Consider the following 24252-nt stretch of genomic DNA (forward strand, 5'->3'; position numbering starts at 1 on the left):
TGACATTTCCATTTTAATAAACCTTAAAATCTTGAAGTTTAACAAGTGTTGGACAAATTGCTTGAAACAATTGTTATCTTTTTAACAAAGCAAAGTAGGGTGACTATTCAAGCAGAAACAAAAATGTACGTGTGTGTGAATGTATATACATGCCTTTCTCCTCTTCTTAACAGCCCTTTCCAAAGCAAAGTGAATTGTAGGATTTTATTTGATGCCTGGGCAGTGGATGTCCTTATTGATTTGTTAATTTGCACTTAAATATATTACTGGGATTAAAAGTGCATGTACAAAGATTGCATACCTTGCTCTTTTAAGTGTTAAAACAAGAAGAATGATAGGGAGGCCATAAAAACTGTTATCAGGTAGAAAACAGGTCTAAATAATAAACCTAGAACAATACACTTAGACAATGCAAACCAATCTACTGTGAACAATTTTGGGATACTTCTTTAAGGAAAGATATACTGGCATTCAGGCAGTGCAGAGAAAATTGACAGGATATTTCTGGTACAGTAAACCATTTTATGAGGGGAGGTTGAGTTAGTTGGGCATATCTGCATTAGACTTTGGAAGAATGAGAGATGATCGTACTGAAACATACAGGATTCTTAAGAGACTTGACAGGATAGGTGCAAAAAGACTACTTCTCCTTCCTAAAGAGCCTAGGACCAGAGGGCAGAATCTCAGAATAAGGCGTTACCCTTTGGGAAGAAAGGATTAGGAGTCTTTTCTTTCTCTCAGACGATGTAAATTTGTGCAATTCGTTATTGCAGAGGGCTGTAGAGATTGGGTCTTTAAATATATTGAAGGCTGAGACATACAGATTTTAAATCAATGAGGGAATCAAGCATTCTAGGGAAAATGCAGATAAGTAGAGTTGAGGATTAATAGGCAAAAGTGAGGCCTGCAGATGCTGGAAATCAGAGTTTAGATTAGAGTGGTGCTGGAAAAGCACAGCCAGTCAGGCAGCATCCGAGGAGCAGGAAAATCTTGAGGATTAGTAGATCAGCCATAATCTCATAGATGAAGTAGACTCAAGGGCTGAATGACCTATGTTATTATTAATCACGAGTGACACGTAGTGAATTGAAAATTCATACGTGTTTGATTGCATTTTGATTGGTAACTAATAAATGAATAATAGATACTTAACAAAAATGTGTTAACCTTTTTGTGCATTTATTGATAAAGGAGTAAAAAGAAGTGCAGAGTGGTCACAAGTTTTGTTTTGGCCACGTTGTGCCCTTTACCCCCTGGCTCTGTATTGTTAGTTAAAATGATGTATCATGAATGAAAAGTTTAGATTGTGGAATAGCAAGAAGAGCTGTCATCATGGTCACCTTGACCAGTCAATAAAACAGCTTTGGGCCAGCAGAACAAAGCAGATCCATCAGTAACCAGCTCCAACAAGATACTTCTTGGCAAAAGGTAAATAGCACTAGTAACAGTCCGAGAATCCATGTTCTTGGTGAAAAGCAGGCTCAGGTCTCATCTTGTGAATCAATATCAGTCACTGTCACTCTGAGAAAATCAAGGTGTTACTCACAACTGCTGACTAAAAATTCAGGAGCTTTATAAAGGTATGTTATATCTGTTAAATTTGTGTAAGATTTCCAAACTATGTTGAAAGAGGAAGGTTGCAAAATTTCACAATAATGTTTGCTAAGATAATAGAGATATCAGGTATACTTAGTTACAATGTGTGTAAAAATACTAATACTTGACTATTAGCGTGTGTCGCTAAAACAGTGTTGCCATATTTTAGGCTAGTCAATACTGCTCAAGGTAAGTAATAACAATAAGCCAAGGACATACAGGTTCAAACAGGCAAAGTGCACATTTAGGGCTAACATCTGAAGGCTCTTCACACAACAAATAAGCAGTCTGTGAAGCGTACCTCTGTAGAAGAGGAATACCATGGATTTATTCAAGAGATGTTTGGACGCTGCATTGAGGGAAGTGCAGGTTATTTTATGCGAATGAACAAAGGACTGTGATTTTTTTTTAAAATCTGCTCATATTTATAATGTGATCTTATGAAAACAAAATGTAGAAATACAAAGCTTAATCTTGCACCATGTAGGTGTCAAATTCTCGGATTGCTGGGTGTATGTTTTGTTCGGATAACATGGGAAGAATTTTGTGTCACGGCGTTCATGTTTGTTTTGGAAGGGTGTAGTGTCATTCTCAACCAAAAATGAGGAAAAATACTACAAAGTTAAGCAAACAAACAATGTTTCCCACAAAAATGAAAGCAAACTTTACAATAGTTCAGTGAATACATCCATTTAACCACAACAGTGAAAGACAAATTGGCATTGATCAAAAATACTACATCTAATCCTTCTGAAATAAGCTTAGCCTGTAGGAGTCAATGTGGTTATTCAGAGTGTTGCTGGGGTGTACAGACAAGGAAGATTCCAGGTTTTATCTGAGGCCATTCTAATCTCAACCTGTAACATAGAATCAGTACTACATTTTGGCTTGGTACTCCTGAATTAGAGATGGAAACAATCACACAAAATGTTCCTTAATAATTTGAGTGACTTTTCGAGAATGCACATATGGGTATCAACATGAGATACAACTGTGATTGAACAACAATCACTATATGTGTTTGCACCTTATAATATTTACTCAATCATTGTACCTGAGAATGGACAGCACACACGGTGTTATCTCCCAGCTCAATGCAATCAGGAAAAAAAGAGAAAAATTTGACAAAGTAAATTGATTAAAAGACAGAGATTTTACTGCTTTGGATCTGAAAGTCTTTTGCATTCAGTTTAACAGTATTGTTGAGTGGCACTAATTTTGTTCAAATTCAATCTCAAGTATTTACAGGTAACTTCTACGGAACAGTTTAAGAAGTACAAGATTTCCCAATACCACTATTGATTATAATATCAGTAGTCAAAGCATTCATTAAAGTTTCCTCTCCAGATATCTTCTGTGAGAATTCCAGGTAAATAGTTATTATATTCTGGCATTGTACAGGACGCATTTTCCGATATTGGGCCCATTTCTATGTTGTCTGGCATGTAAGAGAAAATGGAGCAAATTGCTGATGTGCAACTGTAGTGCTGGTGAGGATAGTACTCTTCAGGAGTTGAATAAAAGGACTTAGGATCCAAGTGTGAAGATGGACTGATGTCTTCTGGAGATGATGGGACACATTGGGTAGAATACCCAAAATCCACCGAAGAATAAGCCAGTGATCCTGAGTTCTGGAGATGGAATGGTAAAATGATCTGTACATACTCATTTAGAAATTAATGTCATGAATTATATACAAACATACAAATTAGGATCAAGAGTAGGCAATTACTCAGATCCGCTCCACCATTCAATAAGATCATGGCTGATCTGACTATGGAATCAGCTCCACTCTCCTGCCGATGCTAAATACTGTTTTACTCTCTTCATAGAGGCTGAACAATCTACCTCCATCTTAAAAATATTCAATGTCCCAACCTCCACCAATGCTCCTCTCAGCATTTTACACATTTGAGTAAGATCACTTCTCAGTCTCCAGCCCATCCAAACTTTCCTCATCAGGTAACCATTAGCTAACACCACAATTCCCCCCACCTCCCCAACAACCTCCCATTCCAAGCTTGGTTGAGGCTTCTCTGAACTACATCCAATCAATTTGTTGTCTTGCGTAAATAATGAGAACAAAATTGTACCTAATTCTAATGCACTCCCACCTCTGACTTGAATAGTTCTGGAATTGAGTCCCACTGAAGACTTAAATACATCTTGGCTGATGTTATTTGTACAGTACTAGGGGCGTGTTCCATTGTTAAAGGTGCCATTTTTCCCAACAAATACTAAGTTGGAGCCAAGTGGATGTAAAAGATCTGATGTCGTTTTTATATAAAAGGACAGGAGACTTCCCTGTTATGCTAATTAAATTTCATTCTTGAGCATTAACATCAAATTAATGAAGTAGGCATGCGTCAAACTGTTATTTCAGCGACCTTGCTGTGAACTGAGTTCATGCTACATTTTAATAATATATAATCAGAACATGTTAATAATGTATACTCAGAACATCTTTATGACAAGCCAAGGGTATGAAAATTGCAAATATTTGACCTTTCTTTGATATTTGTTTGAACTTGTTTAAATCCTACAATAATTGATTTCCAGCAAATCATTTCAAAATGTTGTGTCTTGCCTCATTTTGTCTGTTCCTGAAATTAAAAAATAGCCCTACAGTCACATTGGATTCAAAATGTTAACTCTGTTTCCCTCTCCACAGATGCTGCCTGATCTGTTGAATTTCTTCAGCAATTTTTGTTTTTATTTCAGATATCCAGCATCTCAAATACTGTACTTTGCTTTTATTTGATAGTTCCTGCATTGGAAAGATCTGATTATTGATCGCGGGGCAAGGTTACTCATGACTATAATGTCTGCAATCTTTGAGTATGTAGTATTATCCAGACAAACAATCACAGTATCTCACTGCCATAAAAGAATTAAAGTTTTGCTGGTTGGAATTGTTACATCTCAAAGATTTTGCAAAGAACTGAATGGTTCTCAAGAGCTACAGTTCCTTAAATTACAAAAAAACAGAACTAGAGTTATTAAATAGTAGAAGCCAGGTGGTGTTAAGGATTTTATCACACAGATAAAATAAGATTGTCTTTTTGTTGTTAAGTTTAAGTGTTCAAAAACTATCAACAAAAATTCTTTTTATTTATGAGAAGACCAAACACAGATCTTCTCATCATTAATAAAGTCACAGAGCAATAGTTTATCAGTATCTTTAAAATGATCAAGATCTCAGGTTTCAGAGGACTACACTCTCGACATTTTAATCACACTGTTCATTCAGGTTGTTATGTCACACGGTCTCGAATAAATGGGATTCCAACTGAGATCTTCCAACCTAGAGGCAGTGTCACAGAGTCATAGAGTTGTGCAGCACAGTAGCAGACCCTTCAGTTCAATTTGCTCATGCTGACCAAGTATCCTAAATTAATCTATTTCAATTTGCCGGCATTTGACCCATATACCAGTCCAGATGCCTTCATTTCACACAGATACACCACCTTTTGTCTGTAAAAGTTGCCCCTTAGGTCCTTTTTAAATCATTCCCCTCTCACCTTAAACCTATGTCCTCTAGTTTTGGACTCCCCTACACTAGGAAAAAGACCCTGGCTATTCGCTGTCTCCATTCCCCTCATGATTTTATAAACTTCTATAATGTCAGCCCTCAGCCTCTGATGCTCCAGAGAAAATAGCCCCAGCCTATTCAGCCTTTCACTCTCGGTCAAACCTTCCAATCCAGATGACATCCTTGTAAATCATTTCTGCACCCTTTCCAATTAAACAACTTCTTATCTACAGTATCGTCACTGTGCTAGTGAAGTCTATAGGCTGCAGGTGGCTCGATATCTTTAACTGATGATTACATTTGGGCAATGGATGGAAGTTGTTTTTTCCCTCTGTGTACAGGCCCTTGGGTAGTGTCCCTGCCACTGAATGAGGAGGACTAAGTTCAAGTTCTACCTGCTGCAGAGGTGGATAATAACATCTCTGAACAGGTTGATCAGGAAAATGTCTATAATGTCTATAATTGACTGGGTAAGTAAGTAAGGCAACCAACAAAAGAGAGCTCCCATTACACAGAACAAATTACACTGTGCACGCTGTCAGAGGGTGAGGTGTGTGCTGGGAAATAGTAAGATTGAGGCAAAGATGTATTCACTTACCACAGCTGAATGACTGCAGTGGCTAGGTGCCTGGTGCCTGACTGGGGGGCAGTGTGAGATAGGAGCTTCCGAGGTGAATGAGTTTTCAGTCAAGAGATCAGAAAGACACCTTTCATACACCTCCGTGTTTTCATAGAAGATCGGGTTGTGGTCATATGGAACATTTTCTGGAAACTGGTCGCACTCATTGAAGCTCGATTCATATTCACTAGGCAGTGGGTAGACATTGTGAGAAGCTGGAAGGGCAGACAGAGAGAGAATTCAGCAAGGTGAACATTGAGTGCTTTCGGAGGTGACCTGGAAGAGTGAAATAGCCTCCATCACTTCCTCTGGCAACTCATTCCATACACACACACCACCCTTTGCGGAAAAAGTTGCCCCTTATGTCCTTTACCCCTCCCCACGCTGCAGTTTGAGCTGATTGGTCTTAAAGCTCCTGTGTGAAATCCCAGGATTGAAAGGATTCTCCCAAACCATAATTAGGCAGCTTGTCTTTATGAGGTGCAAATGGAAACTCTGGTTTCCAGCATCTGCAGTCCTCACTTTTGCCGAGTTGATTTTAACCTTACTGCGAACCCTGTTTGATGGAATCTGTCGAGTTCTTCAGAAGACTAGGCGGAAGTGAGGACTGCAGATACTGGAGATCAGAGTCTAGATTAGAGTGGTGCTGGAAAAGCACAGCAGGTCAGGCAGCATCCGAGGAGCAGGAGAGTCGACATTTCGGGCAAAAGTCCTTGCTCCTCGATGCTGACTGGCCTGCTGTCCTTCTTCAGGAAGCTGTCTCTGCACCAGTCACGAAATCATTCCAGGTGTGTTAATTTCTGGATAATGTGGTCACGAAACAGCAGTTACTCGCAGGTCACTTGTCAACTGGTGGAACAAGATGATAGGAGTATAGTGTGTACATGCGTGTGTGTTCATCTGCAACAGTTTAGAGTCTGGATAACGGCACAAAACGTCTAACCTCTCAAAACATAACACTTGCCTGTACCTTATATTCAGTTTCACCTACAATAGCGGCTAAACTTTAGTAACCGCGGTGAGGACTTTGAAACCCTCCCCTGGACTTTGTTCTGTTGTGAGCTAGAGTTGGCTCATTTGCATTGTGAACTCGTGTATCTCAGGGCTGTTAGCGTTGAACTCTGTTAATGTGAAACAGTGAAAGCCGTGAGGAGTTTTCTTAGCGCGTTCTCAAGCAGAAATGTCCTTCAACACTGAAAATCAATCCATATCCCCCAGTGAGTCAGTGTTTATGGTACCGGTTGGGCGGACAATTGCTGTATTAAAGAGAACGCCAATCAGATTTCGATATATGAAAGTTTCCCTGATATAAGTTACAGTAAAATAACACAAAGGTTTGGCGTGTGATCCATTTGTGCTGTTTTCTTTGTAAAGCGCAATTGTTAACGTTGGCAGTGCAGACACCAGTTAAGTTAATATACCCGTTTGCACCGACTGTATCCAAACATTGGGATCTTTCCCACCCCTGCCTTGCCCTTTTAGTCTGTGCTGCCTGCCTGTGGAACAGGGGTTGACAGTGAGGGATCAAAGCGCTGGATGACTAACCCCGCTCAGTCTCGTGCACCTACAACGCCAGCTCGGCCGATTTCGGAAAGGGGAGCTTTGAGATAAAAGAAATGGTTTGTTCAGTGGAAACTCAGCGCCTAGCAACAGCAAGTGGGAGGAATCCTGCAGCTGACAACGGAGATGCAGTGTTCACAGGGACAAAACAACGCCTAAAATGTTGCGGCGACTCGATGCCAAAGCTCCACGTTTGAAAAGATGACAGCCCCCACGCCCCGTTGTATTGACAAAGCGTTTTCTGATGAAGTTGCTGGATGCTAGAGGGACCCTACAGCCTGATTCGTCCCAACCTAGTCATCTGCATTTCTTCCTTCTGTTTTGTGTGTGATTGGTGGATTGCAGATTATGCACTGCCTGGTTTTTAATATTAAGGAGTGGGTGCCTAATCTTGAAAAGCGCGAGGCTGCAAAATGTGGGGCCCTCTTTTGGAGAGGTGACTGCTGTTTAACCTGGGTGTATTATACTGACCTGGGTACGAGGAGGAGACTGGCTCCGCGAACTGAGGACTGTTGCTTGTGGTAAGCTGAAATAGGAACATACGAAAGTCAATGTTGGTTCGGGGTGGGGGCGAATAAACGGAAAAAGAAATAAGCGGGCAAAACAAAATCAATCAACAGATGGCTTAAATTAAATTATTAGTTTACACAAAACTGTACAATGATGTTTATTCTACATAAAAATACGGACTCATATATCTGGCACAATCTAAATCCAGTCTGCCCTTTTATTTCGTTTCCAAGTGAATTGTTTATTTCAATTCTTCTCTCTGTTTTTACATCGACTAACAGACAGCCTTACTGTCACTGACTCGATCGAACATGAAAGCTTCTTGTAGGAGACCTTTAAGTTCGCCTGAGGCAGCTTTAGAAAGTAAAGTCTTATGGTTATATTGTTTGAAGGTGAGTTGGATCCGGATGAATGTGTTCTTTTTTAGTGGATGTTATCTCAGGTGTAGTAGCGAGAGCACCGTGACATGTTACATGCAGTGTGTGGACTCTGTGAACATGGGCTTCCTCCGGATCACATGATTTAAAGTATCAGCGATCGGGTTTCCATTACATCACTGGTGTTGCTACTCTCAGACTGTTTCTTTGAGATCGATTATGTTGTCGTACACAACTGACTTCAGATTTAAAGTTTGGAAACATCCTTGGAGTTATAATGACAATATAAAACAATGATAAGTGTTTTCAAAATAAAACAATGAATTGCAGGTGCTGAAGAACTAAAAGAAAAACAAATTGCTGGAGAACCTCAACAAGTTTCTGAAGAAGGATCACCAGGCCGGAAAAATTAACTCTATTTCTCTCTCCACAGATGCTGCCAGAGCTGCTGAGTTTCTCCAGCAATTTATTTTTGTTTCAGATCTTCAGCACCTGCAATTTGAAAACAAAATCCTGACATTGGTTGGGTTTTTAAAAACTATCACTACGCTGGAAGCTTTAACTGTTTCTCTCTCCACAGATGTTGCCAGAGCTGCTGAGTTTCTCCAGCAATTTCTGTTTTCGTTTTTCTGAATCCTACCAATGTCAGGATTTTTGTTTTCAAATCTTTTCGTAAGCAAGAGTTAAGTTGTGTGCTGCTTTCGGACTCAGGCTTTGAGTACTCGGGATTCAAAATTGGCCTGAAGCTGACATGAACTGTTTGGGAGATGGACAATCGGATGGTGAAGTGCACAGTTCAGCCAACTCGTAATCACCGCAGATACTAAGTGCTAACGTTTCCTGCGTGTTCATTCAGAGCCCCGGTTCAAACAACTGACCAAACAAAAACGCAGAGAGCTTTGACTCTGAGATATGGACAGTTCTGGATGAACTAGAAGCAGAGTTTATTTTGAAAAACAAACAAAACACTTCATTTAGCAACGATTTCACAGGGACTCAAAGGAAATTGACAAGGAGAAAGAACAGTTTGCCAGTTTCTGGAGTCCCTTTTTGGTCGTTTTCAAATGACCTTGCCACAGAGTGGTTTCTGGCAATCCCGCTACTCATTGAAGGCCCCCTCGATCAAAATTAGATCATTGCTAAAGGCGCTGGTTTTGACTGGAAACAACTCTTCATTTGTTACGAGTTCAGAAATACTCCCGGAGCTGTTAATTCTAACTTCTTTTTACCAAAGATTCATTTTCATAAACCTTTTTTTCAATAAATGACGGTTTTTTTAAAAAAAACTGTACGATGTGTTCATACTGCAGGCATCAGTGTTGCCCTGCTACCGCGAGTGACGCATCTCCTCCTTTAAGTTGTGCCGTCTACACCACTTTAAATTAGTCAGGTATTTATCTGCAAGAGTACAGGACTTCTAGTGACAGTGGAGACGGAAATATAAACTCCAGACTTGAATATTACTGCTGAGCCCATAGTGTTGAATTTAGCAGCACTGGAGATCTCAATATACAGTATGTCTGCGTTTGGATGCTTGTGCCTAGAATTTCATTGCCCCAGGCAACACATTTTCACAGTGTAATGTGGGCGGGGAGCGTTTTCATCCTGATGTCACCACACATGTTGGTGAAGGGACGCATGGTGACAAAACAGCTTAAAGTTACACGACATTAAATTCTAACCCAAAAAGGTAGACTTGGCATTTAGTACGGGAGAGAGTTCCTTGCATCGTTAGATTTTTGGAAGTAAGGTTTAAAATATAGTTATTAAATTTTTAAATATTAAAACCCAGACATAAAAATGTTGGAAAGATAACAATTCCTTCAATCCTGAGGAATCTGTTGTGTTTTGGTACCAGGATCTGTTTTGATTCAGGAGTGATAGTGCCACTAAAACCTATTTTGCATTAAAGTGAAATGAGAGAATTGGATGTCAACACAAGAAGGATATCTTTCTCATACCTTTCACTACTGTAGGACATCTAAAGTGTCTTATAACCAATGGAATACTTTCAAAGTGTAGGCATTATTGTAATGTCCAAAAATGCACAACCAATTTACACACAAGCGCCCAGAAACTGTAATATGATAATGACTGAAAAACTCTTTCAGTGATGTTGAATGAAGGATAAATATTGGTCGGGACAAGAGACAACTCCATTGTTCCTGGAAATAGTGTCATGGGAACTTTAGGTCACCTCAGTGTAGGCAGGACCTCAGCTCATCATTTCATCTTAAAGATCAGCCTTCTGACATCGCTGCATTTCTTCAGTATTGAAGCCTTAGTGGTCAAACCGTGGAGTGGGATTGGAAATCGGAAGCCTTCTGAAATGGATGTAAGCATGCTATCTCCTAATCTACAGCTTCTCCAAATCACTCTGCCTCCAATTACTTATGAAAGATCTAATCAGAACATAGCTAACCAACATAACAGGATTCTTGTTTAATTGTAAAATACTTACGTTTTGGATTTAAGCACGAATCTGAAGAATTTGGAAAAACTGCTATTTCACCAGCTACAAGTGTAGTCTGTACTATTATCTTTATTATAGTGAAGGACAGAAATACTGGACAGAATGGGTGTCAGCTGTAACTTGTGGGAGCCAAAAGTGTTTTTTTAAAATTCATTATTGGGATGAAGGTGTCACTGGCTTAGCCAGCATTTATGGCCCACCCCTAACTGCCCAGAGGGCAGTGAATAGTCAACCACATTGCTGCAGGTCTGGAGTCATATGTTGGCCAGACCAGGTAGGGGTGGCAATTTCCTTCCTTAAAGAATGTAAATGGTGGTCCTCCCAAGCTACTAGTTAAGTGGGAAACCAAAGTGACGTTGTTCAATTTGCATTGGCACAGCATAAAAAACTGCTTATTCCTAAAACTAGATTAGCTTTTATATTGTTAGTTTGTAGAAATAAGAATGATGCTTTGCAAAGCTGCATCTTGTGCTAGTTCTTAATTCACTGCAGTGACTGTTTTATTACTGATTGATTTATAGACCGCTCCCGAAGGCATTGAAAGACAGGCATGCAGAGATGAATGTAATTCGTTCCAAATCAGAATAAACCTATTTTATTGCAAGAAGCAAAATCATTCAATTTTTACCACACAATAATTATAAGGTAAATTGATAAAAAAAGATTTGTTGGTCTAGTGAAAATTCCTCTTTAAAATACTTGCTCAGAGTTCAATATGGGTCCATGAGACATTTAGGAAAAGGGACAATCACAATCATTTGAATACATTCAATTTGCATAGGTACATTCAGCTGCCTATTGCTTGACCACTGGCAACAATTCAATATTAAGCCTATCTTAAAACATATGTAGTAGAAATCCCCAACTCATACAAGACAAAGAGAAATATTATACCTAGCTAAACAATTCACACAACTGAAACTGCAAGCAGAGGGACCATTAATAGATTTTCCAAATAGCTTTCAAATGTATAAGAGATATGCAAACTTGAATTGATTTCAAGTGTGCTGACATATCATAAAGCTCTGTAGTGCCAGTCTTAACAAGTTTGAAACTTTGTATGCATTTTTGGATCATATCCATCCCTCCGCCAGCGTTAATATGAAAGCATTTGCATTCTTGCTACAATCATTTTGCACTGATAAGCATTCCTTTAAATTTTTTTTTAAATTAGGGGACTAAGTGGTGTGATAGGTTTACCCTATTGCTTAATGTGTAATGTAAACTTGAATAGTTTTCAAGAATGGTCTGAATTCTGTAGCCATTAACTCACATGCTGTCTCCCCAAGCCCTGTCCACGAGCTACAAATCACAAACTCAGGAGTGAGATGGACTACTCTCCACTTGCCTGAGTGACTGCAACTCCAATAACCCATCATCCAGGACAAAGCAGCCCATTTGACTAGCACCACCTCCAACATTCACTCCTTTCATCATTGATACACAATAGTAGTGTATCATTTCAAATGAACATAGTCAGTCATACTCAGTAATGCAAACACTTTGTGGCAATGCTTTTCATGCAATAGGACGATGCTGAAGTTCCAATGTTCTAGAATCTTTGACAGCCACCCTTCAAATCCCCCAACTCCCCCACCTGGAAGTTTAAGGGCAGTAGATGCATAGCAGCATGCCTACCTGCAAGTTCTCTTCCAAGCCACACACCATTCCTACTTCGAACAATATTGTTGTTCCTTTAATTTCACTGGGTCAAAATCCAGGAACATCATCCGTGACTCCATTCAGCACTTTGTGTGTCCCTAAACCCCAATGCTTGCCATCATCTTTCTCAAAGGCAATAAATGATGGCCTGGCCAGCAACACCACAACCCATGACATATTATTAAAATGCTGAAGGGCAGTAAAGTACTCTTAAGATTCAGGGTTGAGTACAAAACAGACTGAAGAAATAAGACCCCTTACTTCCCCCTTTGCCTGGCATCAGAATTGTTAAATGAGCTTCAATATTCTGGGCCACTTACTAATGGTTACATGGTTTCTAGCATTACCAGATAGAGACAAACAGAACAGCCAATTTGTGAAAGGAAGGCAAGACTCCAATCAGGGATGAGAAGAATAGCTCGATGATTTGTTAGTACTGTTGTTGAACTGTCTATTTGGATAGGAACATGGAACAGTTTACATCAACATTATGCAGGCATTTTAATATTTTATGTGAATATTGGCAGCATTCCCCCAATACTGTACTGTATTCCCTCAATACATCGATTACGCACCTAAGTTTGTGCTGTCAGGCTTGAAAGATTTACTGAGAAAGCCAAGGGTTCTAAGACTGTTGCAGGAGTAGCACTCACATGAAAACGATGGTTGCCTATCAGAAGTACTGCATTAGCTGTGAAATTCTGAAGCATTAAACAAATTCCACAAATGCACATATTTTCTACCTTATATCTATGCATGAAGCTTGAAAACTGCACAAATATATTTATGAAGTTTTGGAATTGGCTGTATTCAAAATTCCATGTACAGGTAATCTTATTGTGACCCATACAATAATTTTGAAACATGTGTGCTATCAGCTAATGATGTTAAAGTTATCCTGCATATTCGATTGTATCAGAATTGTAATAGAGTCTAGAATCTTAAGTCATTCAGCACAAAAACAGACCCTTCAGTCCAACTGGTCCATACTGACCAAGTTTCCCAAACTAAACTTGCCTGTATTCGGCCCATATCCCTCTAAACCTTTCCTATTCATGTACCTCTCCAAATGCCTTTTAGATGTTGTAACTGTACCTGCATCTACCACTTCATCTGGCAGTTCACTCCACATATGAACCACCGTCTGTGTGAAAAAGTTGCCCTTCAGGTCTCTTTTAAATCTCTCTCCTCTCACCTTAAAAATGTGTCCCCTAGTTTTCAATGCCATCCTAGGGAAAATACCTTTGCTATTCACCCAATCTATGCCCCTCATGATTTTTAAAATCTATATATCTCAACCTTATAATCTCTTCCTATGAAAAAAGTCCCACTTTATTCAGCCTATTCGTATAACTTGAACCCTCCATTCCCAGCAACATCCTGGTAAATCTTTTCTGAACTCTCTCCAATTCAATAATATCCTTCCTATAGCAGGGCAACCAGAACTGTGCACATTATTCCAAAAATGGTATCGCCAATATCCTCTACAACCTCAACACGATGTCCCAGCTCCTATATTCAAAGGCCTGAGCAATGAAAGCAAATGTGCTTAATGTCATGTTAACCAACTGTCTACATGTGATGCAACTTTCAAACAACTATGTATTTGAACCCCTGGGTCTCTCTGTTCAACAACACTACCCAGGGCCTATCATTCACTGTATAAGTCCTGTCCTTGTTTGTTTTACCAAAATGCAATGCTTCACATTTATCCAAATTAAACTCCATCTGACACTCCTCAACTGATTGGCCCATTTGATCAAGATTAATTTGTCATCTTAAATAGTCTTTTTGACTGTCAACCACTGCACCAGTTTTGGTGTCAAGCACAAACTTACTAACTCCTAAATTCTCATCTTTAAATTCTCTCTTTATATAAATGACAAATTAAAGTGGACCCAGCACCAATCTCTGTGAGGTTTGTTGGTTACTGCAGCTATAGAATACTGTAAAATTATTGGTTAAAGATTTACCTGAATTTGGAACCAAAAGTATAGTGCAACTGAAATTAAAATTGATAAGCTCATTCAGGAAGAACAGGAGGGTTTGAAAAACACAATGGTAATTTTACACTCGTAAAATAGGGGCTTCATTGCCTGGGGAATGCAGAGTACTCAACATAAAGTACTCCACAACTGCTTCAGATATATCTAAGTGTCAACTGCAGTAAAATATTCCAGGTCCTATCACTGACATAATTCACACAACCTTTCAGACAAACAAGCACTAAATGAAAAAGCTTGCTTTGATTTTCAATTGAAATGTACAGCTATGTTCTGATTTTTTCACTCATTTCAAGACTATTATTTGTTGCTTCCTTTACAATAATTCCCATGTAAATTATTCACCATCAGGATACTACAGAGGAAAGTAGCAATACAATTTAACTCTGCAGTAGCTTCAACAGCATCAATGGAACAGTAGATCTTTTGCTTGTGAAATTTCACAACCCTGCACATATACAAAAATATTTATCTTTCTATATTTTAGAAGATATAATTACATTCAGCAACTAGAAATAACTATAACCAGAAGGTGTTTTATAACTCTAATTGGTGATTTCTGTAAGTGTGGAAAAATACTGGATAACGTTTCTTGAGTATTAACTGGCAAATCACAGATTCTTCACAATCTGATACATGACTCAACATGACTGATTAACTCTGAAGATTTGCATATGAGACTGAACAACAGTGATGCTGTTGCCTTAGTGCCTTTTCAGTACATTGCTTTCAACTTTGCAACAATCATTTAATAGAAGAATCATGGCATAGAGTCACAGAGATGTACAGCACAGGAACAGATCTTTTGGTCCAACTCATCCATGCTGACCATATATATCCTAACCGATGTACCAAATGCTTTCTTCACTATCCTATCTACCTGCGACTCCACTTTCAAGGAACTATGAATCTGCACTCCAAGGTCTCTTTGTTCAACAACACTCCCCAGGATCTTACCATTAAGTGTATAAGTCCTACTCCAAATTGCCTTTCCAAAATGCAGCACCTCACTTTTATCTAAATTAAACTCCATCTGCCACTCCTCAGCCCACTGGCTCATCTGATCAAGATCCCATTGTACTCTGAGGTAACCTTTCTTGCTGTCCTCTACACCTCCAATTTTGGTGTCATCTGCAAACATACCAACTATACCTCCCGTGTGTTATTTCCTTTGTCACAATGGGCAGTGGAGTTCAATTTAAATACATTAAAAGAAGCTTATATGGATTGTCACAAGTAGCCACCAGATGCTTATGAATTGACATCTATAGAAATGTCACTTGTGTGCTGACCAACAGTCATCCCTTCAGTGACATTACTATAATATATCAGGCCAAATCTTTGAAATCTCACTGTTACCCATAGCACACACATTGCTGAATAATTTCCAATCTTGTGTCAGTCATTACATCTCAAAGCTACTCCATTGACTGTTTATTTCTTTTGAATATCTGGAGGTGAAGAAAGATTTTTTTTATTTTAAAATGCAGGTCTCTTTTGTGTTTTTCAATAGGTGGAAATTCAAGGGGCATGTTGTCAAAAATATATTCTAAAAAGATAAATGTGAATGGCAGACTTTCAACTGGCAACAATCAAACTCCTGTCACTGTGAGCTGAAAAATTATACCTGTTGAACATCGATCTAGCATTGATGGGCACTACAGGGCAAGTCACAGTGGTCTTGCCCAGAGTTATGGTGCATGTTATTAATCAACATTTTCCCAAGAGAAACAAAGTTCTTCTGCCCTGATGGTCATTTGTTATTCAATATTAATAGCCAGTGGTAGGGAATTTCAATTTTTCATAACATCAGAGAGATTATGCAATACAGGGACTATAATTCCAAAACTTTTGTTTAAGCCTAGTTTTGCACTTAGTAGAGTTATTCTCCAGGCACTGCAAGTGCAACAGCACCCTTATGGGAATGACATGGAAGCTTTCAAATAATTTAATTTCCCAGTATGATCAAATATAAGACTATAAGACATAGGAGCAGAAATTAGGCCATGCAGCCCATCGAGTCTGCTCCACCCATCAGTCATGGCTGACAGGGTTTTCAACCCCATTTACCTGCATTTTCCCCACAACCTTTGATCCCCTTGGCAATCAAGAACTTATCTATCTCTGTTTTAAATGTACTCAATGATCTGGCCTCCACAGCCCTCTGTGGCAATGAATTCCAGACTCACCACTCTCTGGCTGAAGACATTTCTCCTTAGCTCCGTTCTAATGCAGTACTGAAACAGTTTTGTGTCTACAAATGGTAGTGCACTGTACCATCAGCCTAGCATCAATTGTGGGGTCACTTCTGAAAATGATAAACCAGGGCAAAATTAATTTGTGGTCACTTCGAAAAATCTGGGCTAATTAGTAACAGCAAACATGATTTGTTTAAAACAAGTTTTAACTGAAAACTGTGTTTGACTCCTTCATATATGTAATGGAGGGACTTGCAATTGATTTTTGTATATACAGATTATCATTCGATGTATGGTGAAGTGTAACATATTGTTGCTCACTCACTCCATTTAGGGAAGTAAATCTGATGAACTAACCTTGTTTGGCAAAATTGACATTAAGCAATGTGGTTGACTCTCAATTGTCCACAGTATGGAGACAAGGCATTTGGCCCAACAAGTCCATACTGACCCTCCAAAGAGTAACCCACCCAGACCTATTTCCCTTTGACTAATGCACCTAACACCATTAGTAATTTAGCATGGTCAATCCACCTGACCTGCACATCTTTGGACTGTGGGAAGAAACTGGAGCAAACCTACGCAGACACAGGGAGAATGTGCAAACTCTACACAGAGAGTCGCCCGAGGCTGGAATCAAACCCAAGGCCCTGGTGCTGTGAGGCAGCAGTGCTAACCACTGTGCCACTGCGCCCCAAAAATAATATGCCTCTATAAAATGACCTCTTAAGTTACAGGCAATTTAGGATGGGCAACCTGGCCTTATCAGTGACATCCATAAAAGAAAAAGCAAACTGGAGTCAAGTATAGTGGTGCACTTGAGAAACTTGTTTTAAGATCAGTATTCATTATGAGGATATTAATGATCTGAACTTGAGTATACGTGTCCCAATCTCAAGTTGACAGATGACATAAAGCTTGACAATATAGTAAACAGTGACCAGGGCAGTAGCAGACCTCAGGATGATAATGACAAACTAGTGAGATGAAACTTAGTGCAAAGAATGTAAAGTAATGTATTTGCTGGAGGATTGAGGAGAGACCAAGATATACTAAATGGTGCACTTTTACGGGGTGTGCACATATTTTTGAAAGTGAGAGGACATTGATAAAACTGTTATAAATGTCTGGGATTCCTTGTCGTGAATATAGAAGACAAAATTAAGAGGGTTATACTAAATCTTTCTAAATCACGAGCCTCAGCTAGAAGATCAAATCTGCTTTCACACTGTCAGAAGGAAATGTAAAATTGGGAGGCAGTTGGGATTAGTTTGGAATGGCATCATGGTTGGCACAGACCAAGCCAAAAGGGGCTTGTTCCAGTGTTGTACTATCCATGTTCTATGAGAGGGTATGGTGGAAATTTATGAGATAAATGCTAGAGATGCAGGACTTCGGTTATATGGAGAACTTAGAGAAGCTGAGTATCTTCTCAACAGAGAGAAGAAAAGTAAGAAAGGATTTAATAGAAGATTGCAGAATTTTGAGACATTTCGTACAGTAAATAAGGAGAAAATTATTGCACATATGGATGGATGAGTAACGAGAGGTCAGAGGTTTAGGCTAATTGTCAAAGAAACGAAAGAGGAGATTAGGTTTTTTTTATTACAGTGTATTTTTATTATCTGAAAGGAGGAGACTGAAAGGATGACGAATGCAGGTTAGTATATTTTGAGAAGGGAATATTTGTAGGGCTTTGGGGGAAAGCAGGTGAGTGGAACTAAGTGGTTATCTCTGTTAAAGAACAAACACACACAACAGACCAAATGTTCCTGTACTACAACATTCGATGAATCTGTGTCAGAAAACTCTGCAATGCTGGTCAATACTGAATTTGGAATACTTAATGATATCCATTTTCTTAAGCATCTTTCATAACTTCAGAACTGCACATTTAAAATATAATCTTTTGAGGTGTAATCAATGTTGAAATGTAGGAACTGTGACAAACTTCATGCTCCAACCAACAGCAATGCAATAATCTATTCTAGTGTAGTTTGCTGAGGGATTTTGGTCAGGACTGTTTTATTCTTTTTTTAGAACAGTGCAATGAAATCCTTTACAGCTATGTGGAAGGGCAGACAGATTTGATTCATTGGTGCTTCTGAAAAGACCTGGTGTAATGGTAACAACCCTAAGCCAGTAACCTTAATTAATGTTCTGATATGGGTTCAAACCTCTATACAGTAACTACTGGGATTAGCATTCTACAAATAAATCTGGAATTGAAAGATAGCTATGGCAAGATGAAAGTATCATAGTTTGATATTTAAAACCCATCTGGTTCACTAATATTCTTTTGGGAAGGAAATCTGCCATCCTTACCCAACCTGACCTACAGCAATATGCTTAACTGTCTAACTCGCCTCTGCAATAGCCTGCTAAGATCAGGAGCATTTAGGCATGGACAACAAATGCCTTTCTTGCTCGTGAAGTCACAATCATTAAAGAGATTTTTCAAAAAAAGATAACTCCTGCGGTGTAGGATTCCTTAAATAATTTCATGAAAGGATCAGCCTAAATTTTGTGCTCATGTCTCTGGAATGAGACTTGAATTTCCAACCTCTTGATTAAGCAATGGCCGATGACTGTGGAGGACATCTCTATCAATGACGTCTCTCAGGTTTATTAATTTAACCTTGAATAAATAATAAATGTTTTATTAAATTAACCTTGAATTCCAGGCAATTTGGATTTATTGGCTGTGGAAGGTCCTGTATGCTTAAAGGGTTAACACGTAAAGAAGATATTCCATACCATTGTGGTGTTAGTTGTTGCTGATGCTGCTTGAAGAGCTCTCCTTTGCTGCAAAAGCTCTTTAACAGTGATCTTGACCCTCACTCCTTGGTAAACCTTCTGTTTCTCTGTTGGAGAAATCAAACTTGATTATAATACAGAGAGACAGCATTGGGTCAGATTTTAATTCACACAAAATCCATTCATTTTGGAGTTGAATAAACTGGATGCTGGAAATCTGAAATAAAAATACAAAGTGTTGGAGAACATGAACAGGTCTGGCAGGATCTGTGGAGAGGCACAGTGGATGCTTTCAGTTCAATATGAATCTCTTTCAGTACTGAAAGGAATTGGAAAATAATGGCCTTCATGCTGTTGGCAGAGGCTGGGGGACCAGTGAGTGAAACAAATTCTGAGGGTGCCCAAAAGACTAGGGGAATTATTATGGTAGTGAATGAGCAATCAAGACATACAATGGGGATAAATGAAGGTGTGAAGAGGAGAAAAAGAGTCCACACTGCTGACAGCAAAGTCAACAAGACAGGACTGGAGGAGAATGTGAGAAAAATGGTCGATAAATGTCATACACAGAAGCTGATGATCTCAAAATTGAGTCCTAGAGGCTGTAAAGTCTCTATGTAGGAAATGAAGTGTTGTTCCTTCAGCTTACATAAAGTTTCATTGCAACACTGCACCACAGAAATGGAAGCAAGATGGTTTATTGAAATGGAAAGCAACTGAAAGGTCAGTATCATTCCTATGGAGAGAGAGAAGGTGTTCTGCAAAACAATCACCCAGTCTATGTGTGGTATCACCAATGTAAAGGAGACTGAATTCTAATCATCAATAGGCCACAGCAGTCGAGATCGAAGGAAGGAATTAAACATGGATCCAGGGTAATGATGCAATTCTGGCCTATGTTCCCTGGTGAACCACTTTAATTGGAAATATTTTGTTGAACAAATTTTATCCACAACAATTTCATTCTACCATTTTATTTCTAAGAAACTAAACAAGTGTTCAAGTTTTTCATTGTACTTTCCAATCTATTCTGGATCATGTATTAGTGAGGTATGGATACAACCTCAAAGATCTGCATGTGGCAGTCTGGAAACAAAGAATCCATGTTACAAAATCCATGCATTCTACTGGCTCAGCACCTTCCAGCTGCAAGCAACTGAATCTTGAGTGCTCTAGGTGACTGAACATCAAGACTGTTGAGTATACAGATCAGAAAAATAGGACACACTTTTGAAAGATATAGAATATATTGTCAGGCAAATTAAGATAAAATTCTATTCTGAAATAAAAATATCAATATTTATACTTATGTACATTTATGTACACACCGAAGGACTTAGAGGTGTCCTAAGGCACTTTATAAGATTGTTTACTTTGTAAATATGCTTTTAGAAAATTGGGTTTGAAACTTGGCAGCAGAAATCCATAATACAGCTTCAGGAGGTCCCAAAATGCTTGTCAGCTAATGCAATATTCCTAACATGTCGGGAAAGCTGTAAGGAAATTTGACATCCAAATTACACATAGCAAGACCTCACAATGGTAATGAGAAAATAGTTATTGCTTGCCGCTCTTAGTTCAGAGATAAAATGTTAGCTAGGACACTATGGAAACTCCATCTTCTTAGCATCAAAGAATGGCTGTTGCACAGAAAGACACCATCTTCCAGCACCACTAATCCAGAATTTGGCCCATTATGTCTGTGCTGGCTCTCTGCAAGAGGAACTCAGCGAGTTCTACTCTGCTGCTCCTTTCCTATAACTATGCAAATGATTTCTGATGAGAAATTTATCTAAATTCCTTTTGAAAGTCCCAATTGTAAATGCCCTCTCCACATGAACAGGTTGTGCTGTCCAGATCTTAAGCATTGGCTATGAAAACTGCTTCTCTTCACATTGTCATGGGTTCTTTTGTCAATCACCATAAATCTATTTCCTTGGTTCTCAGCTCTGGTCCAATTTGAAGCAGTTTGTCCCTATCTACCCTGCCTAAATCCTTCATAATATTTGACAGTACGACTGTACTCCACTGTACCTCTTAAGTGAAAAAGAACTAACCCAGTTTCTTCAGAGTGTGATTTTTTTTGTATCTTCTCCTGAGGTGGCAGATGAGGCATTAGTTTAATACCTCATTGGTGTTGGAGAGATGGATTTAATGGTATTGCACTCCCTTAGTACTCTACTGAAGGAGCTGACTCCATCATGGTAATATGGAATAGAGATTGTATTTTCTGACTACAACCATTGAGATACAAATGGTGTTCGGATAAGTAGGGACTGGTTAGTAATGAAAGAATGTTGTCACCATTCCAAGTGTAGGCGTGGATACATTTCTATCATGCCTTCCTGCTGTAATTAAATTTCTCAGGATTTGCTGAAACATATTAACATCTTGAAACCTGAAGCCACATCAGAAATTCAAGAAAATTCATGTCATTTTTTTTTTAAATGAATTGCAGATGTCTTTTGCTTTGTCGCCCTTCAACTTGATACCAATGTAATGGGCAGTTTAGTAGGAGGTGATAACTGAGCTCACCAATTACTGCCACTCACCTGGTTCTGTTTCTTTATTAACCATTCACCTTTGAAAGTTTCAATTGAATTAGCTTCCATGAGCTCTTGTGGCCTGTTGGCAGCTCGTTAGCTCAGTTCGTTAGGCTGGGATATGAAGTGGTACTAATGGCATGAGTTCAATTCCCACATCCTGCTGAGATTAGATTAGATTAGGTTCCCTACAGCATGGAACAGGCCCTTCAGCCCAATAAGTCTACACTGACCCTCTGAAGAGTAACCCACCCAAACCCAGTTCCCTCTGACTTATGCACGTTACACTATGGGCAATTTAGTACAGCCAATTCATCTGACCTGCATATCTTTGGACTGTGAGATGAAACCGGAGCACCCAGAGGAAACCCACGCAGACATAGGGAGACTGTGCAAACTCCACACAGACAGTTGCCTGAGGCTGGAATTGAACCATTCTCCCTCACTTAAGGTATGGTTACCCTCTAGTTTAACTGCTTGATTCATACAGTAAAAAAACAGACCCTTTGGTCCATGTTGAACATAATTCCAACCTAAACTAGTCCCACCTGGCCTACATCCTTCCTATTCATGCACCCTTCCAAAATCCACCACTTCCTCAGAAAGTTCATCAGGGTAGGACTTCATGGTAAGGTCCTGGGAAGTGTTACTGAACTTAGAGTGCAGGTTGGTAGTTCCTTGAAAGTAGAGTCAGAGGTAGATGGGATAGTGAAGAAACTGTTTGGTATGCTTTCCTTTATTGGTCAGAGTATTGAGTATAGGAGTTGGGAGGTTATGTTACAGCTGTACATGACATTGGTTAGGCCACCTTTGGAATACTGTGTGCAATTCTGGTCACCCTGCTACAGGAAGGATGTTGTGAAACTTGAAAGGGTTCAGAAAAGATTGGGTTTGAGCTACAGGGAGAGGCTGGAGAGGCTATGGCTGATTTCCCTGGAGCATTGGAGGCTGAGGGGTGACCTTATAGAGGTTTATAAAATCACAAGGGATATGGATAGGGTTAATATACAAGGTCTTTTCCCTGGAGTGGGTGAGTCCAGAACTAGAGAGGCATAGTTTTAAGGTGAGGGGGAAAAGGGACCTGAGTGTCAACATTTTCATGCAGAGGGTGGTGTGTGTGGAATGGGCTGCCAGAGGAAGTGGTGGAGTCTGGTACAATGAAAGCATTTAAAAGGCATCTGGATGGGTATATTAATAGGAAGGGTTTAGAGGAAGATGGACCAAATGCTGGCAAATAGGACTAGATTAATGTAGGATATCTGGGTTAGCATGGACAAGTTGGGCCAAAGTGTCTGTTTCTGTGCTGTATCTGTGACTCCATGACTCCACACATGAAACACCCTCTGCAGAACAGAAAAGGCTCATGTCATTTTTTTTTTTAAATTGCTCTCCTCTCAGCTTAAAAAATGTGGCCCCTAGTCTTGAAATCCCCCACCCAAGAGAAAAGACCCTTGTCATTCACCTTACCTAGGCCCCTCATGATTTTATATATCTCAACAGAATCACCTCTCAACTTGTTCTCTAATGAGAGGTTAGGACTATGATTAATTTAACTTTAGTGGTAATGTCCTTATCTCTAGACTAGAAAGTTGGACACGTTCCACTGGGATGTCATAAACCCAGCCGGATATAAATTTTAGTTTTTTCAAAACAAATCCGTTTCCACTACTTTCAGACAATTCATTCCTGATAAGCATAAGGTTCAGTAAAAGGCAAAGCTAATCTTCTCAAATAAAATCAAATTGTTGTGGATCCTCAAGATCTGAAAATGAAGCAGAAAGTGCCGGAGAGACTCAGCCGGTCTGGAAGCACCTGTAGAGAGATAAACAGAAAGTTCACGTTTCAAATCCAGTCTGACTTCTGCAGAACTTTACTCCCAGTGCAAACAAGTAACTGCATTCTGAAAACCAGAATGTGTTTTTCTTTTAACTTCGAATCATTTAATACGGTGTTTCTTTAGTAAAGTGGGGAACCTAAGGAATAGGATCTTGTGAGCAGTCGGTACCATCAGCCGGCTCAGCAAACCGGGCTAAAGCGCTCGTACCGGACACTGACAATATCTCGTATCAAATCTGAAACCGCACGAACTGGGCTCAGCTTGTTCACCGGACGATAGTCACAGAGAAATCCAGCTCCCTTTTGTAATTCACGCCTGCATTGGGAACGGGCCATCGTGTGTGTGTGTGTGTTAGCAGCTAATTTGCACACACCTTCCAATTTAGTTATCTGATCAGATCTCTCCAGAATGGGAAAAATAACACATTGCTTTCTGACCGACAGACACACCTGTGATTTTTGAAATGGCTTGTCCGTTCGTACACGGATTAATAAATAATGGATTTTAGCTCGCTTGATTTTTGTTTTAAAACGACAACGAAGTCCTCAGAATTTGTGTTCAGACATTGCATTATTTTTTTCCAAC

At 39.3% G+C, this 24252-nt stretch overlaps 1 protein-coding gene across 1 annotated transcript; it reads right to left on the reverse strand.

Annotated features, from left to right (window-relative positions):
- Positions 1–988: 988 nt before the first annotated feature.
- Positions 989–24002, reverse strand: linc.pou2af1 (lnc RNA pou2af1). The gene is made up of 5 exons (XM_043676413.1): positions 23875–24002; positions 19288–19411; positions 7779–7833; positions 5727–5962; positions 989–3227 (listed from the first exon to the last, which is right to left on the reverse strand). The coding sequence occupies exons 1-5, from the start codon at positions 24000–24002 to the stop codon at positions 2907–2909; spliced, it is 864 nt and encodes a 287-aa protein (XP_043532348.1). The 3' UTR covers positions 989–2906.
- Positions 24003–24252: the final 250 nt, after the last annotated feature.

This window comes from Chiloscyllium plagiosum, chromosome 35 (assembly GCF_004010195.1).
Source record: "Chiloscyllium plagiosum isolate BGI_BamShark_2017 chromosome 35, ASM401019v2, whole genome shotgun sequence".
Lineage (NCBI taxonomy): Eukaryota > Metazoa > Chordata > Chondrichthyes > Orectolobiformes > Hemiscylliidae > Chiloscyllium > Chiloscyllium plagiosum.

Excerpts from the sequence above, each read along its gene's own strand:
- linc.pou2af1 (XM_043676413.1), bottom strand. The coding sequence starts at position 24,002 with ATGGCCCGTTCCCAATGCAGGCGTGAATTACAAAAGGGAGCTGGATTT. Across the intron at positions 7,834-19,287 it reads CAACAACTAACACCACAATG|CTTACCACAAGCAACAGTCC; the intron begins GTATGGAATATC and ends TTCCTATTTCAG. Across the intron at positions 3,228-5,726 it reads ACTGCAGTCATTCAGCTGTG|AACTCAGGATCACTGGCTTA; the intron begins GTAAGTGAATAC and ends TTCCATCTCCAG.